This window comes from Marmota monax, unplaced genomic scaffold, assembly GCF_021218885.2.
Source record: "Marmota monax isolate L192 unplaced genomic scaffold, Marmota_monax_Labrador192_F-V1.1 WCK01_AAM20220418_F8-fsc00013, whole genome shotgun sequence".
NCBI classification, from domain to species: Eukaryota; Metazoa; Chordata; class Mammalia; order Rodentia; family Sciuridae; genus Marmota; species Marmota monax.
The window spans coordinates 15,567,075-15,584,318 of NW_026692202.1; the positions used below are offsets into that span (position 1 = coordinate 15,567,075).

The 17,244-nt window shown below is 33.2% G+C and overlaps 1 protein-coding gene across 1 annotated transcript; it reads right to left on the bottom strand.

Annotated features, from left to right (window-relative positions):
- Positions 1-8,922: 8,922 nt before the first annotated feature.
- LOC124083253 (thioredoxin-like) lies at positions 8,923-16,797 on the bottom strand. Its single transcript, XM_046429898.2, has 2 exons — positions 16,779-16,797; positions 8,923-9,462 (listed from the first exon to the last, which is right to left on the bottom strand). Exons 1-2 carry the CDS (start codon positions 16,795-16,797, stop codon positions 9,071-9,073), a joined length of 411 nt encoding a protein of 136 aa, XP_046285854.1. The 3' UTR covers positions 8,923-9,070.
- Between the last annotated feature and the right edge of the window lie 447 nt (positions 16,798-17,244).

The following is a 17,244-nucleotide window of genomic DNA, read 5'->3' on the forward strand; positions in this document are numbered from 1 at the left end:
TTCCCAAGACCTCTAACTATGTCAGCTAGTTCCATGTGAGCCCCCAAAACGCTGCTTGACACAATTTCCCCCTAGAAATTTCTCTATGTGTGTGTTTACTTGGGAATCCTGGCCTGTGTCTCAAACCCAGAACCAATAGACACCCTTAGGGATGACTACAGATGCTTAGCTCTCTTCTGTAAAGATTTTCCTTGCTGGAATTTTGCTCTTTTCAGTTCTGTGGCTTACCAAGTATTGTGATATCCTTAAATTAATAATTTTGGAATTTGTCCATGTTTTCTACATATTTTTGGCTGCATTGATGCTCCATCTTACCCAGAAGTAACAGTCTAACAATTCATATTTGATTTAGGCCAGCAGCTACAGGCACTAGCATTTGGTGACCACCTTAATCTAGTTACTGGGATTCAGATATCTCAAATCTGTGCTGTATCTCTTAAAAGGAAGGACATTTATTTTTATTTCTACTATGGCTTTTTTGTTCTGTACTGCAACATTTTGGAGTTCCTAATTCAATATACGGGGTTCTCTAAGACCCCTGATTTGCTCAGCATATACTTGAATTTCTGTGTAATTTGCATCACAAGTTAATCAAAAGTTCTGAATAACTTATCCCTAAAGAATCTTCAGATCTCAATAACACCAGTACAACAGCATCCTAAAGTACTGTGCTTACAACTTGGGATTTCTATCACTTCCCAACTTGTGGCTCCATAATTCTTAATGCCTTATTAGATCTCCAATGTCATAAAAGTTTCCTTCCTATGTATTTTTTGTGAGCTTTTCTAGTACTTCCACTGAGGAAACCTGATCATATTATCCAGCTAATATATCTTTAAAAATAAAACCAGAAAAAACAATTAATTATTTTTCCACAGTAAGGAAGGAATAATTTTTGTACTGGACAGAATAAAATAAGTGGTCTGCTTTGGTTGGGCAGCGCTTCATTTTATTTGTGTTTTTTTAAGCTTTTATGCTTTTGGCTACAGAACTTACAAAGATCTTCTCTGTAAGTTCAAGTATTTGGAGTGAATTTTTCACTTGAAAAAATAGTAGCATACACACATCAAAAAATAAGTGCTGACCTCTATTTTAATTTTTTGAGGACCAATTAGAGTCTTCATTTTGCTGGTCTTTTGCCAACTTAAAACAAAAATCTTGAACATTCTAGACTTGCACATGCTTTGCATCTATAAAACTCTCTTATAAAAATTTATAAAGTGTGGTCTTTAGGGACACAGTAGTATTCCTTTTTAGTCTCAGTAATACCTCAGTCCAGATGACAAAATTCTATGTTTTGCTGTTGAACATGAACAAATTATATGAGTATACACATACCAGAACCAAAATGTCAAATCCACAATCTAGCCTTTGTAATCCCTTATTATTTCTAGACATCACTATACTTTTATTTACAGTGTTCACATATTTCTTCCCAACATAATTCTCATAATCTGTGCATCAGATCAAACTCTTTTGAACTCTTCCAGTTCACCAAGAGTTTAATCATTGCTTGTTGAGTTAGTGTAGACTTTCAAAATACCACACAGTCACCCCTCTATTAGTTATTTATTGCTACACAACAACTTAGGACTAAATTTAAAACAACTCATTATTTAACATCTTAAAACAACTCATTTATTATCTAAGTTCCTTGGATTAAGAAACCAGGCACCAGGCATAGCTTAACCAGTCCTTTTTTTTTTTTCCTTGAGAATCTTTTACAGGCTACACCATGTGTCAGCTAGGATGTAGTTATTTCAAGACTTACAAGAGGAAAGATCCACTTCCAAGTTCACGGGGTTGTTGGCAAGATTAAGTTCTTTGTGAACTAAATGCCTCAGTTCCTCACTGGTGGTTGGCTAGAGGCCACTCTCAGCTTCTTGCACATGGGCCTCTCCACAGAGCCAGTTTTCTTCATCAAAGTATGCAATAGAGAAACTGCTACTAAAAAGCAAGTTGTAATCTGTTGCAACTCAATCATGGAAGTGACATATCCACATTTTTGCTATATTCTGTTATAGAAGCAAGTTTCTAATTCCAGGCCACATTCAAGGAAAGGCAATTACTAAGGGCTGCTGGAATGCACAAAATCTGACATATGGAGAGAAGAACTAACAAAAAAGCATGTACAACTGGAAATCATGTTCTATGTGATTATTATGTACAATCAGTCTTCCTGAATAATATCTTTGATCACATCACTCTCTGCCTTCAAAAGAAGAAAAAGACAGAGAAAGAAAAAAAAAAATCATTAAAGGTCCCCTTGCCTATGACTATTGACAATTAGAACCCAAACCTAATTTCTGAATTCATTTCTATTATCGTTTAGTATTTATCACAAACCCCATGCTCTAGGCACTGTTAAAGTTTAATTAATAAGATATTTGGTTAGCATGTTTGTTCATGTTGTTCCCTCTTCCTGAAATAATATGTCCTTCTTTTGCTAAAAAATAAACTATTTTTTTAAAAAGATTTTATCTTGAAAAAAGAAAAGAAAGTGAAAGGCATATATATATATATATATATATATATATATATATATATATATATATATATTTATTTTTTTTTTTCTGTTCTAATACTTAAAGAGTAGTACTGATCAGATCACTATGGAAAAGAATGAATGGGCAGGACCTCAGGTATAAAGGAGAATTCTTGCCAGTCTTTAAATCTGCTTAATATTGAAATAAGTTGCCCCAAAACCATGAATTTTTCTTTTCATTTTTTAAGTGTTAAAATCAAGATATAAATCTCTCCATGAATGGGATGAAGGGATTTCTGTGTCCAGTGGGAGCTAGAATGAATGGCTCCAACTCTTAAGATTTCATGAATCCATGAATTTATGTAAGGATGAGAAGCCAAAACTATGAGAAAAAAATAAATGATTTACATGAAAAAATTCCAGAAGAAACTGTATTTATCGATATTTCTTTCTAAGCTGAGGTTATTTTACAAACTCAGGAAACTGTATTTTCAATATTTTCTATTTTAGTTCATTACTGTCATAATAAACTATGAAATTCCCTCACATACCGAATTTTAAAAATAAATATATTCATGATCAATGTATACCAAAGAAAAGGTCTATTTGTATAACAGGAATGATGATGCCATTTGAAAGCCCCATTTTCTATCAAATACATGCCTAAATATTTCCATTAAAAAGAAGTTCATCTTTATTTTTACAAAGTCTTTGGTTATTGTCCATTTTAAGCCTTTTTTGAAAAGGCTTATCTGGCTTGAGAAAAAATTACAGATGCAACAGCTGCCCACACACTTGTTGTCACTATTCCCCTACATAAGTGGCAGCAAGAGATGCTATGAATGATGTTATGAATCCGTGACTGGATGGAGAGAATTCTAAAAGAACACCTTTCAGGCTTTCCAGAGAGTAGGGTAGTGAGTAAGAGGGAAAAAGAGAGGTGTCAAGGACCAGTGATGTTATTTGTTGGAACCTTTGATGTAGCAGTCCTTCGGGTTGGTGTACAGTGGAGAATAGCTAATCTGCCGGTGGAAGCTGGATAAGTTCTTATAATGGGAAAAACTTTGACAATCATTCATGTTTTGCTTACCTATACTGTAATATGACAGAGGGTAGGCCCTTATCTAATATCTTTTTATGGTGTGGTTGAGTATTCATCATTCACAGACATTTGAATGAATGTTCTCATTTAATGAATCAATAATTGAATAAATAAATATAATGACTGATTATGAGATTGAAAGACATGCCAGTATGCAGATGTACCTTAGAAGTTTGGTATCTACTGGGATGTTTATTATTATGCATCCTAGGATCAAATATCACAATTTCAAGGAGATTTTAATGAAACTAAACACACACACACACACACACACACACACACAATCTCTATAAAGAGGAGAAATAGAATAAGTTGCAAGCCCATCTACCCCGGCCAGGCTGTTTCAATCAGTCATTCTACTGTTCAAAGCTAAACAAGTCAGACATAGTAAAATCAATCAGCATATAAATTTCTTCTTTTTACCATGAGATAGAACATACTTCTGTAGATGAAGAAGGCCTTTAAAAACATGAAAACTTTCGTTCTGAGATGAAGTTAATTCTGGGACACATGAAAGTAGATTTCAGATTAAAGAAAGAAAATTTATTCTCATCTTCTTGGAGCTTAGCATCTAACACACTTTGAAATATAGCTAGAGATGAACAGTCCTAGCCACAGGAAGCGCATCAGAAGTAGGACAGGAAGGAGGCCTATAAGGGAAACCCATGTCAGAAATGCACATAGGCAGTTGTGGAAATTCATTACTTTGTAACACACACATTCTATTTTGCTAAATGTCTGTAAACATTTATTAAAATGAGTGGCATGAATTCTGTTTGGGAAGATGCAAATATTTTCTTGAGCATGCTCGTCAGAGTAGCCATTCACCTGAATTCGATCTTGGTGGTCAACAGCAGCAGAAATAGCCCAGTGAACACATGACATGGAAGGCTCTCAGAAAAGCCTACTGGAAGATCACTTGAAAAAATCCTGGACACATTTAGAGAGCAGCTGTTTGGTAACCAGTTACCTTGTCCGTGAAATGGAGCGATAACACTTGTCCAGCCTGGCGTCCATTGGGAAAGTAATGAAATGTGAAATAATTGATGACTGTAATGTGTTTTGAAACCTTGGGAGAAACACGATCTGTAAGCATATGATATCACGATTGCCTTCATAATAAAAAGAAAAGAAAATATTTAAAATAACAACAATATGTACATTTTTAACACCTGCATTTGTATATGAAATATATAACTCTTTTTACTGTTTTCTGCCTAATTCACTGCACCTGCATTAAAAATGTACCTCATTGGCCTGATTTAAAATAATATATAAAATTTAGACAGGTACTTACTCTCTTATTCACCCCATTGTGCCTAGGTCTCACAGAACATATTTCAAACAATATACTACCACAAAGAGACCACTTCAATGCAAATCTCAATAGTGTGGGTTAATAAAAATTACTTTTAAAAGCAAACATCTGGCACCTCATAAATACATATCACCTTTCATCAAGAGTTTTTCAAACTCCCCCTATATATATTACACTTATAAGCATTATTAATTCAGCATATTGTACACTGGTTTTAAAGTAGTCCCAGAGCAGAATTACATATGTAAAATATGTGCTGCAATATCTAGGCCCATGCAGATCATAAAGAACAAGACATTAACCACAATGCTAAATCCTTTTGATTTAATGTGTTCTGTTAGCTAGCAGGGGTAATTTTTTTAAGCACAAATAAAATAAAACACTATAGTTAAGCTTAAAAGCAGCTATTTATTCCAACTAATTTCCCTCTCTTGTGACATTTAACAAATTATTCTAAGCTTACATTTAGCTTATGTCAAAAATGTGTTTGAAATATTCTGGTTTACTTCTACATCTGAAAGAAATTTCAAGACATGATTTGCCTTAACAAAAGTTGTATCTCTAACACAAATTGGCATTTCTTTTCCAGAGGATATAGAATAAACAGGATATTCTGTAACATCATTTGGGAAGTTTTCCTGTCACTATTGATCTTACTAAGATGTTTTTATTTCAGGGGTTTGAAAAAAAATTTTGTACAAGTAAAGTTCAATTCTTCTAGTTATGTCTTTAATAATATGGAGAATTAGGATTAGCTTTGTTATTACATTTTTATAATAGTATATGTGCTTATTATTTTTCTTTAATTTTTTCAGATTAAATAGTACTCATAACTTTATTTGTCCTGTGCAAGTTGGAGTTAGATGTATTTCCTTACAATTTCATATTTCTCTCTCTACCACCTCAAGAAGGGACTACCACAAAATGCATATATTTTTAAAGATAAGGGTTACAAAGGTTTTTGCATAGACTAAAAAGTCTTGCATGGACTAAAAAGATGGTATAATATATTTATCTCACGTGGCTTTATCTTGTCTACAATTACCATCATTCCTTTATTTCATAGTTATGTACTTCTATGATTCCTTTTGGCTCCCATACACTATCCTAGGCAGTAGAAATACAATAACGAACAAAGCAGACATCCTTTAAAACCAGATATAACATTAAATATACTATTAAAGATACTAAAGAAAAAGCAAGCAAATATTTAAATAATTTAAAATTGCTAAGTTCTTCAAGGGAAAAATATAAGTTTAAGTACCAAACAATTTAAGTAGTCTTCATTGCGTAGGATAGGCAGAGGGAACCTCTCCAAGTACCTAATGTTCAATGTATAAGGCTGATTTCCTGATTGCATAATAAATAGAATACATCAAACTTACGTCCTAAAATCACATTAAATAAGTATCAAATAAAGGAAATTCTGAACCCATATTAGAGAATATGGACGAAAAATACTCATCTATCAAAACCTCAAGAGAACTCTCTATATAAGGAGGGAACCTACTTAACCATGACCTACAATGACTATTATATGCTGCCTAGAAGCATCTTGCCTGGGAAGCAAGTGAAGATATTCCAAGAACTCACTAGCAGCCAAAGGTAGGAGGCCAAAATAGAAATTACGACAGTAAGAGAACAGTGTGTGATCCCTCCAGTTCATTGTGAGGACTGTGTTACTATTTGTCTTGCCTTTTTAGAGCTCACAGCATTTACTCACAGCGTATCATTGGAACTGCTCCTGTTAAGTAATTACGACCTTGGTAAACACCAAAATGTGGACTTTGATACAGGAGGAGGCTCCCTGTTGTAAAAACTATAAAAATGGTTCATTGTCAAACTTCTGGTAATGAAACTCTGAAAAAAAAATCATAAAATTACAATCTATAGGAACTTAATTTTCCTTCCTTCATATGAGCTTGAAAGATTCAGTCTCATAACCTCTGAAAGGTCCCATTCTCCTTACAGCAGAATGATCTCAGAGGTCTCTGTACAGAAAAATTACTGAACAAATGAAAGTATTTGGAAGTTCAAATGAGGGTAAATCAGAAGAGCAGTGAGAATAGTTAGTTTTTCTTATAAAATCCTAAAACACTGTTTAAATATAAATCAATATTTCCTCATAGGGGTCAAGTAATAGTAAAATTAGGAGTCAGACAACACAAGGGAAATTTTGAGCCAGAAAAAATGACACATAAAACAATACAATGGCCAAACTTACAACTTCAATGAAGCAGAGATCAGCAAAATTGAAAGAGCAGAAACTAATGATCAACATAAATTTATTGACTACTACCATGAACCAGACGAGACACTATGATTACAGCAATGAATAAAACAAATTACCTCTTTTCATGAAGTCCTGTTTTACATTCCACTGAGAAGAGATGGCCATGAAATATGAACAATTAAACATCTGCTAGATTAGATGATGATAAGTGCTATGGAGAGCTATAAAAAGGGAAAGGAGAAAAGTAAAGATCATGGTGATGTTGCAATTGAGTAGTCAAAGAAGACCTCGCCAGGAAGGTGATACCAGGAGGGACATGACACTGTTGAAAAGATTCTGTGTGACTTCAGAGGCTAAGCCACAAGACATTGCAGCTTCTGGCTTAATTTATTAGATGTCTCACTTGGGATCATTTTGTAAAGACACTTAAAAAGCTTATGTAGAAACTGTCATGAAAAAAATTAAATCTCCTATCATATCCAACACCAAAGTGCTGTACATGTGAGCAGTCATTTTGGACGCAGATGTACCAGACCCAATAAAGACTTAGGATGTCTGAAGTCCCATCCATCATTTGAAAGAAACTCACAAGAAGCTGAAGCATAACTTCCAAGCCAAGATCCTCCAAATTTTGATGTGAAAGAATCTGTGGAAGATAGATAGTAAGTAAATACTTAAAGTTTTAAGTCATGAGCTAAAGGATAATTCATTATTCTGAAATGCATAATAAATGCATATGCAGCTATTCAAGGAATAGCATTCCCAGCATGCAGAATAGCAAGGGCAAAGATGAACATGCTTGGTATGTTTGAGGAAGAGTGAAGAGGCCAATGGCTGAACCTGAGTGAGCAAGGAAAAGAATGGAAGAATAAGAAGTAGTAAGGAAATAAAATCCAGCTAGCAGAAGGCTGAATAGGCCATGGACTTTAAACACGGAAGCAATGTAATCTGACTTACATTTGTAATTATTCGTTTTGACTAATGTTGGGCTTCCACTGAGGGGGCAGTAAACAATGTTGGAAGCAGTGACACTACTTAGGAGGCTATTGAAATAAATCTGACATAAGTTTATGATATGTTATACTAAAGGGTTTACAGTGGAAAGTCATAGACATTGGAGAGATTGCAGATAAATACTGAGTCAAGAATTAAATGTAGGAGTAAATGAAAAAGATTTTTAGCTTTAGGTATAGTGATAGTTCTCAATCTGAAAGATTATCACACAATCAATATCTACAGTAATTACATAAGAAAACCATAGCATGTTATACAAAAATATGTAGGTAAGTAAATGAAATTGATTTCCATGCATTTTGAGTTTGTCAGGATGAACCTAACTACTACATATAACCATAAAAATCTAATAAAATTATGTAGATTAGAAAAAGATCAAATCATTCTTCCACAAATGAAAATTTTAATTTCAAATTAAAAATCTCTCTGAAAAAAAACAAAGATTGTTAAATAGTCATGTTAAAAAAATATTAAGTAGATAAATAAAGATCTGGCCAAATAATTTAAAACACAGCAGCAAAAAAACTAGAGATAGATAATATTAAAGATAAGTTATAGATAAAGAGGACAGAATAAAAATTTAACATAAATCCAATGTTAGAAATAACTTAATACCTAGAAAAGTACCTGGAACATTGCAACCCTTATCAAATATTTATGAGTGTATAAAATTCACAAGAGTCCTGCAAGAAAAGTGTCAACAGAAAGAATAGTTCCAAAAAAATTAGAACTGGAAATGGCCAACATTAAAAAGCTCATATTACTTTTTTTTTAAAAAGGATAGAATTTATATTTTATTGTCATTTATAATCATATTGCAATTGGGTATATAGCTTCCATACTTCATACTTTTTGTAAATTAAAAAAATTACAAGTTTTAAACAGCTGACGGCTGGTTACGTTTTTCAGAAAACACCATTAGGCAAATTCATTGATGGTGGCTTTGAGCTTTTCCTTATTAGCTCCAGAAAACTCACCCAACTTTTGACCCTTCTTAAAAAACTGGAAGGTAGGCATGCATTTGACTTCACACTCTGCAGCAACATCCTGACAGTCCTCCACATCTACTTCAAGGAACAACACGTTGGAATACTTTTCAGAGAGGGAATGAAAGAAAGGCTTGATCATTTTGCAAGGGCCGCACCACATGGCCGAGAAGTCAACTACTACAAGCTTGTCTCCTGCAGAGTTCAAGCCTTCCTGAAAAGCTTCCTTGCTTTCAATCTGTTTCACAATTTTGGCTGTTGGGGGATCTGACAAGAGAGGGCTGCAAAGTATGTAAACGAATGCAAGGCGCCGGACAGAGCATACTGTAGGGATACTGCCACATCGATGTTCATAGCAGCACAATTCACAATAGCTAGACTGTGGAACCAACCTAGATGCCCTTCAATAGATGAATGGATAAAAAAAAATATGGCATTTATACACAATGAAGTATTACACAGCACTAAAAAATGACAAAATCATGGAATTTGCAGGGAAATGGATGGCATTAGAGCAGATTATGCTAAGTGAAGCTAGCCGATCCCTAAAAAACAAATACCAAATGTCTTCTTTGATATAAGGAGAGCAACTAAGAACAGAGCAGGGAGGAAGAGCATGAGGAAAAGATTAACATTAAACAGAGAGGAGAGGTGGGAGGGAAAGGGAGAGAGAAGGGAAATTGCATGGAAATGGAAGGAGACTCTCATTGTTATACAAAATTACATATAAGAGGTTGTGAAGGGAAAGGGAAAAAAACAACAAGGGAAAGAGTTGAATTACAGCAGATGGGGTAGAGAGAGAAGATGGGAGGGGAGCGGGGATAGTAGAGGATAGGAAAGGTAGCAGAATACAGCAGTCACTAATATGGCATTACGTAAAAACGTGGATGTGTAACTGATGTGATTCTGCAATCTGTATTTGGGGTAAAAATGGGAGTTCATAACCCACTTGGATCAAATGTATGAAATATGATATGTCAAGAGCTTTGTAATGTTTTGAACAACCAATAAAAAAAGCTCATATTAAACCACAATAAGTAAAATAAACAAGATACATAGAAATAAATTCAAATCCAAGTTTTTTTTTAAATTTCAGAAAAATAAAAACAAAAGATTGATTGCATACAATGAACAATTAGATTGAGAGTAGATTTTTTTTAAATCAGAAACAACAGCCTAAAGCCACTTGCTCAAAATATTGAACTTAGAATTGTATACCCAGATACATTTTATTTATACTAAAAATAGAAAAGCATCTTCAGAGAAACAAAAGCTTGTCGTTTACAAGATTTCACTGAAAGTATTCCTAAAGCATACATCAAAAAAAAAGTAAATTGACTAGAAGTAAAAATGTAGAAGGCAGACCAAAGATATGAGAAAATGAGAATAGCAACCAAAAATGAACAATAGTAATGGCAAAACAATAATAATGATGATGACTATTTATGAGAAGATACAAAATGAATGAATAAAGGGAAGTATCAGAATAAAAAGTACTCTAAGATCCTAAGATTATGCCAAATAACACTTTCAAAATACAGGTAGCAAATTTTTTGAAGTTGAAAAAAAATGGGAGGGTACAGGCATAGTAACACTGACTAACAAATCAAGTGAGCTGGAACATCTTAAAAATTTACAGTGAAGACCAATGATAGTAGAAGACAAATATTTTACATCAATAAATATACAGATTTATATAAATATAAAGTTAGTGATTCCTCAACAAAAATAATAATCATAACAAAATATATCATTTTTATTTTGCACCTTTATCTAATTCATGTATCTTTCTGTAAACTTCTGAGTTGTGTTTATCACATGAAATGCCCTTGATGTCACACAGTTTACAGTACAGTGTAACAGTCACATAACTTCCAAAACATTTTAGTCCCCAAATTATTAATTTGTCTTTAAAACTCAGATCTAACAAAGAATACAAAACATCCACATAACTTATGGTAAAATCACACTTCTGAAGTTATTCAAAACACTAAGGAATGCTTTTCAACCGTTTATTAAAAGAATGATACTTTATAGCCAATTAAGATAGAGACAGGGAGAAAATGGTGGTTTCAAGATAGGAATTTTATTAATAAAGCACTTCAATACATTAAAGAAAAGAAAAACAAATTATCATCTGGAAAAATAACAAAGCAGCACCAAGGAAAATGTAATTCTTAGAAAATTAAATATAGAATATTTCCTCAACATGCAAAGGACACGGAAGTTTATGATCTCCACTTACCATGCCATGTTATTTCAAAAGCTCTTGTCAATTGTTTGCATAATGACATAAATAATTTGTCAATGAATGCTTCCAGAACATGCCAATATGTATATTAAAATGCAAAAAAAAATGTAGCTTAAAATTATTTAAACTAAGATAATTCTATATGTTGGCTATAAAATTATACATATATAAAGAAACCAAAAGCTCTTTTGGATACCTAATGGCAGCTTAGATGTCAGTTACTATAGCAAAGATGTTCTAAAATATATAAAAATAAATTGTATAAAAATGTTTATACAGAATACCATAAACTTCACTAAGGAAGAAACAATCAAATGTAAGTAAAATGAGAGACACTCCAGATTGCTGGATGAAAGAAAGGAAGCTATAAATCTATCATTTTTTTTTCAAAATTATCTGTAAATATAATGCAATACTAATAAACACTCCCAAAAGGAAAAATTTCAAACTTTTCAAAAATAACTTTAAACTACATCTGTAAAAATGAATTATGCTGTCTCTGTACTTTCTCTCATACAGAAGCCCATGCTCAAGGGAAATATTTGGTTTATAGTTTACACTGAAATTCATATTACACATGTAAGTGGACAGAAAGTCTGTTGGTGACAATCTTTGGTAAACTACATACTTTTATAGACTTAATATCCCATATTATATTTTTGCAATGTACTAATTACACAATTTGCATTTAAAAAATTTATGCCTATAAATATATTTTTGTATTTAGAATTACAAAAAAAAAAAACTCTATTGACCAAGATTGAACACCTAACTTCTGTTGCATAAATGGAAAGCAAGATAAACATTGCTACGTATTGATACTTCTAACTCTCTAAGAAATTTATGTGCATTTTATTATTTAATGTTTACAGCAACACCAAGAGATTCATATGTCAATAATTTCATGAGAAAACTAAACCTCAGAGAAATTAAAGAACAGCTATTCAATTGGTTATTGGTAAATTTGGTCAATTCTAGAATTTTATAACTTTAAATTCAGACCATTTATTTTGTAACAATTTTCTTACTTTTATTACTTCTTTTATCTCCTTCGTTATCTTTTATATTCTCATTTAAATATTATTTCTAGCTTGATTCTTCTCTTCATTTTGTGTCCTTATTCTCCTGTTGGTTTACTTGGTGTGCATTACTAACTTTCAATTAGTTAAAATTCTATTTATTTATTTATTATTTATATACATGAAATTTCAAAAACTTTAATGATCCCATACTAATTTTTATGTTAAATTTTTAGCATGTTGTTCTTAAACGTGTTATTGTTTGAGCTCTTTATTTTTGTTTAGTTTGTTCACTGCTGTGACCAATGTCCTGATAAGGACAGTTTTAGAGGAGTATATACAACAAAGTCACACCCCCATGACCCACATTTTCTAGCCATACAGAACCTGCCTATAGTTACCACCCACTTAATCCCTATTAGGGGTTTTATCACACTAATCAGGTTAATCTCTCATAATCTAATCATTTCACCTCTAAATTTTCTTGCATTGTGTCACACATGAGCTTTTGGGAGATATATAATATCCTAAAGTTATCATTCCATATTCACAAAAGATGGTAGCCTTGATATCTCAATTTCTCTACAGTAACTTCCCCTTTAGAGATCAAGGAAGAAAAAAAAATCCAATGTGAACTAACTAGAATGGAGGTTTATGCAGGAGTGTGTCCTGTACTGATCTGAATTTATGTTGCCACCCTCCCACATTTTCAAAAATTTCAGGGCCCTCTTCTCCACCCTTTATGTAACCCACTAAACCTGATCCCTAAGCCACCTTGATGTTAATCTCTATTTACCATTTTGCATAGGTTTTGCAATTGATTACAAGGGTGTGTGTGTGTGTGTGTGAGTGTGTGTGTGTGCATTTGTTCTTTTTACTTTAAACATTCAACTTTTTATCTACCATTCCTAAATATTTGTCAAGGGGCATTTCTCTCTCCTCTTCCACAGGAGCTTAGTCTTAGAAATCTCTCCTTTTCCCCTTAAAATTGTAGAAGAATTTTTTATACCCTCACCTGTTTTTCTTAAAGTTTACACCCTAATATTTTCTGTCCCTTTGCTTATTTTTTACTTCTTGATTTCTCCTAAGGTCATCATCTTTAGTAATCTCTGATAGTATCCAGAATTTTTCTCCATCTTTTATTTTTTCTTTTCATGTAACATTGCTTATCAGTGATAAATTTTGTTTGGGTATTTCTCGTCATACAAGCATATTAGTCACATCTGGAATATTATGCTATTTTTGTGTGCTTCATTGGTTAGCTCAGAACACTATAAGAAATTGCAACTGAAATGGGGCTTAAGGGATCAAATTATGATGAAAAATTAATTAAGTTAATTAACTATAACTTGGAGTTGGAAGGTACAGACCTCTTTCAGGTAATTAATACTCCTATAGACTAGGGACTCTATTATTTAGGGTGGAATAAAGTTTGAAGTTTAAACTGAAATCAGGTAATTTATGGAAAACTTCTTCCCAATTGCAAGTTCTGAGTAAATACAGGGAATTTCGGTTTTAAATGTAAGATCTGCTAAACTATGCCAAGACAGTTTTCAGAAAGAAGATGGTCTATAAATGTGATTAAATCTCATTCTAATGCAAGAAGATTGATAGAAGTTACAACAAAACAAAACAAAAAAATCTCTTATTCTTGTAGGTGTGGAGTTACTGTCCCATATTGTGGACACTTTGGATCAAGATCTCAGTTTATGCAACAAAAATAAGAGTAGCTCACACTCTGTACTATGCATTAAGGACTATTCTAAGTGGGATATAGTCAATAATTCAGTATATTCTACAATGGGCCCCACAGCCCTGGAAGCTACTATTATTATTTAGTTTTACATGTGAGAGAACTGAGGCACAGACAGAATAAATTCTTTGCTCAAGGACACAAAGGTGTTGGGTTTTTGAGTTGGTATTTTTAGTTAGGCAAATTGACTCCATATTCACAGCTTTTAAGAGAAACTACACTTTAAGTATCATACTTTCATTTTAAAGCAATGGCAGCATAAGAAACGGGTAGTCCTCAGACAATATTAATCCAAGAAGCAAAGAAAGAAGAAAAGGAAAGTATGTGCACATTCTGTACATATAAATGAAGTGCAGATGAGCATTTGTATGGATTATTTATATGTTTCTCCTAGCTCTTTCTACTGAAAGGGATCAGGGAAACAATGAAATCCAAGCAGCAATGGGAACACCCACTACCTACATCTCCATTTTTCTAATGCTTCTGTCCAAGAAATGGAACCAGGCCTCCTGGAATAATAGGTTCTGGTTCCAGTACAGTTATGTTATTCATTTGTAATAACTTTAAGCTAATTTAAACTTCCTGTATCATATTCTAGCTCTACCCACATGTACCTAAATCCTATTTTCTTTTAATTATTTAATTATTTGTTTAAAAGAATTAAATTGGGGTCCTGTTAGCTTTGGGGAATACACTAAACATTAACATGGATCTAAAAATGGGAATTACACAGAGAGGTATAATAAGAAAAGGGTTACTTCCTACTCATGCCCTCATCCCTACACCCAGTTCTTCCCATTTTTTTTCCTCCTCATTTCCACTCTATAAGTAACCATTTCATTATTAACTTCTTTATCCTTCCTGAATTTCTGTTTACAAATATGAGAATATTCTTGAACATTTTCTTATGTTCTTATTTTCTTCCATAAAAGCAAACAGGGCTGGACGTGGTGGTATATGGCTCTAACCTCAGCAACTCAGGAGGCTGACGCAGGAGGATCCCAAGTTCAAAATCAGTCTCAGAAACTTAGTGAGTCCATAGGCAACTTAATGAGACCCCTCAAAATAAAAATAAAAAGAGTATGTAGCATGTAGTTCAATGATTAAGTGTCCCTATGTTCAATTCCCAGTACAAATCAATTAATCAATCAATAAATAGGAACTACAGATCCTCTTTTTCATTTTGCTTTGTTTCTTTTGCCTAACAATAAAAGTGAAACCCTTCCCATTTGTTTTGAAAGCTACATAATATTCTGTTATGCAGGGCTGGGGTTGTAGCTCAGTGCTGGACTAGCATGTCTGAGACACTGGGTCCGATCATCAGCACCACATAAAAATAAACAAATAAAATAAAGGCATTCTGTCCATCTACAACTACAAAAAAAAATTTTAAATATTCTGTTATGCAAGTGTGTGATAGTTGTTTCATCATCCTCCCATGTATGAGCATTTAAGTCATTTCTGCTATCATGCAAAACAACATAGAAGTCAATAATTTTGTCAAGATGTAGTTTCACATTGGAAATCTATTTTCAGAATGCTTTATGGAAGTCAGTTTGATAGATGCAGGGGGTCGACTGATGGCTTTCAGAACCTATGACTCTTACCTTGTTTGAGAAAAGGGTTTCTCAGGTATAATTAAAAATTATCTCACTCTTTGGTCTATACACAAAGAATTTAAAAGCAACATACTACAGTGATGCAACCACATCCATGTTTATAGCAGCTCAACTCACAATAGCCAAGCTATGTAAATAACCTAGGTGTTCTTCAACAGATAAATGGATAAGGAAAATGTGATATATACATATATATACACACAATAGAATATTATTCAGCCATAAAGAAAATGAAATTATGGCATTTGCTGTTAAATGGATGGAACTGGAAAATATCATGCTAAGTGAAATAAGCCAATCCCCACCCAAAACAAAGGCTGAATGGTCTCTTTGATTTGTAGATGCTAACCCAAAACAAGGAAGTTTGGGGAGAGAAATAATAGGAATCCATTGGACTAGACAAAGGGAAATGAAAAGAAGTGAGGGGGAAGGGAATAGGAAAGGTAGTAGAATTAATTGGACATAACTTTCCTAGGCTTTCCTTACAAAATAAGTACAGACAAATATTCAAGATAGAAAAGAAGACAGAGAAAAGGAGTAAAGTTGGTCACAGAGACAGAGATTGGAGAAATATGGCCACAAATCACAGATGCCAAGGGCCACCAGAAGAGACAGAGAGGATTCTCCTGTAAACCTTCAGAGGCAGCATGGTTCTACTAACTCTTTTGATTTCAAAATACTGGTCTTCAGAAATGAGAATTTTTGTTGTTGTTGTTGTTGTTCAGGCCAAAAGGGCTATACCTTTACACTAGTAAAGACATCACTTGAGCCAAGTGCCCTACCACTGAATTACATCCCCATCCCCAGCCCTTTTTACTTTGAAACACCACCTAAGTTGCTTAGGCTGACTTCAAATTTGTAATCCTCCTACCTTGGATTTCCAGGTAGCTGGGACTACAAGTATATCTGGTTGTACCTGATGTGGTGTCCTTTTAATTTATATTTCTCTATGAGTGAATTGAACATCTTTTCATATTTTGTTAAATATCCATTCATACCTTTTCCTAATATTTCCATCGTGGTTCACTAACCTTCATTTATTTTAGAATAGTTTGTATATTAGGATTATTTTCCTAATGCCTATGATATATTCTGACAATATTTTCTTATACTTTGTTAGTTTCCTTTTAACCCTGTTTATAGGGTTTGCACCATACTTGTTCTTTTCCTATTTTTCTGTAGTTAGATTTATCAACCTTTTCTTTATCACCTCTGGATTTTGTTTCATGGTTAAAAACTCTCTACATCAGGTGAAAGGGGAACTCACTCACTGGATTCTAGTTTTCTTTCTATTTTTTTAATTATTATTATTGTAGTACTGGCATGATTTTATTTTTACACTTGAGTTTCTTCCATTTGGAGTTTATTCTATCATTCACATTTTGCATATACACTTTGGTCCACACTCTTATTTTTATCCTTTATCCTTTCTGAATAACTAGTTTTAGATTTCTATTCTATGCA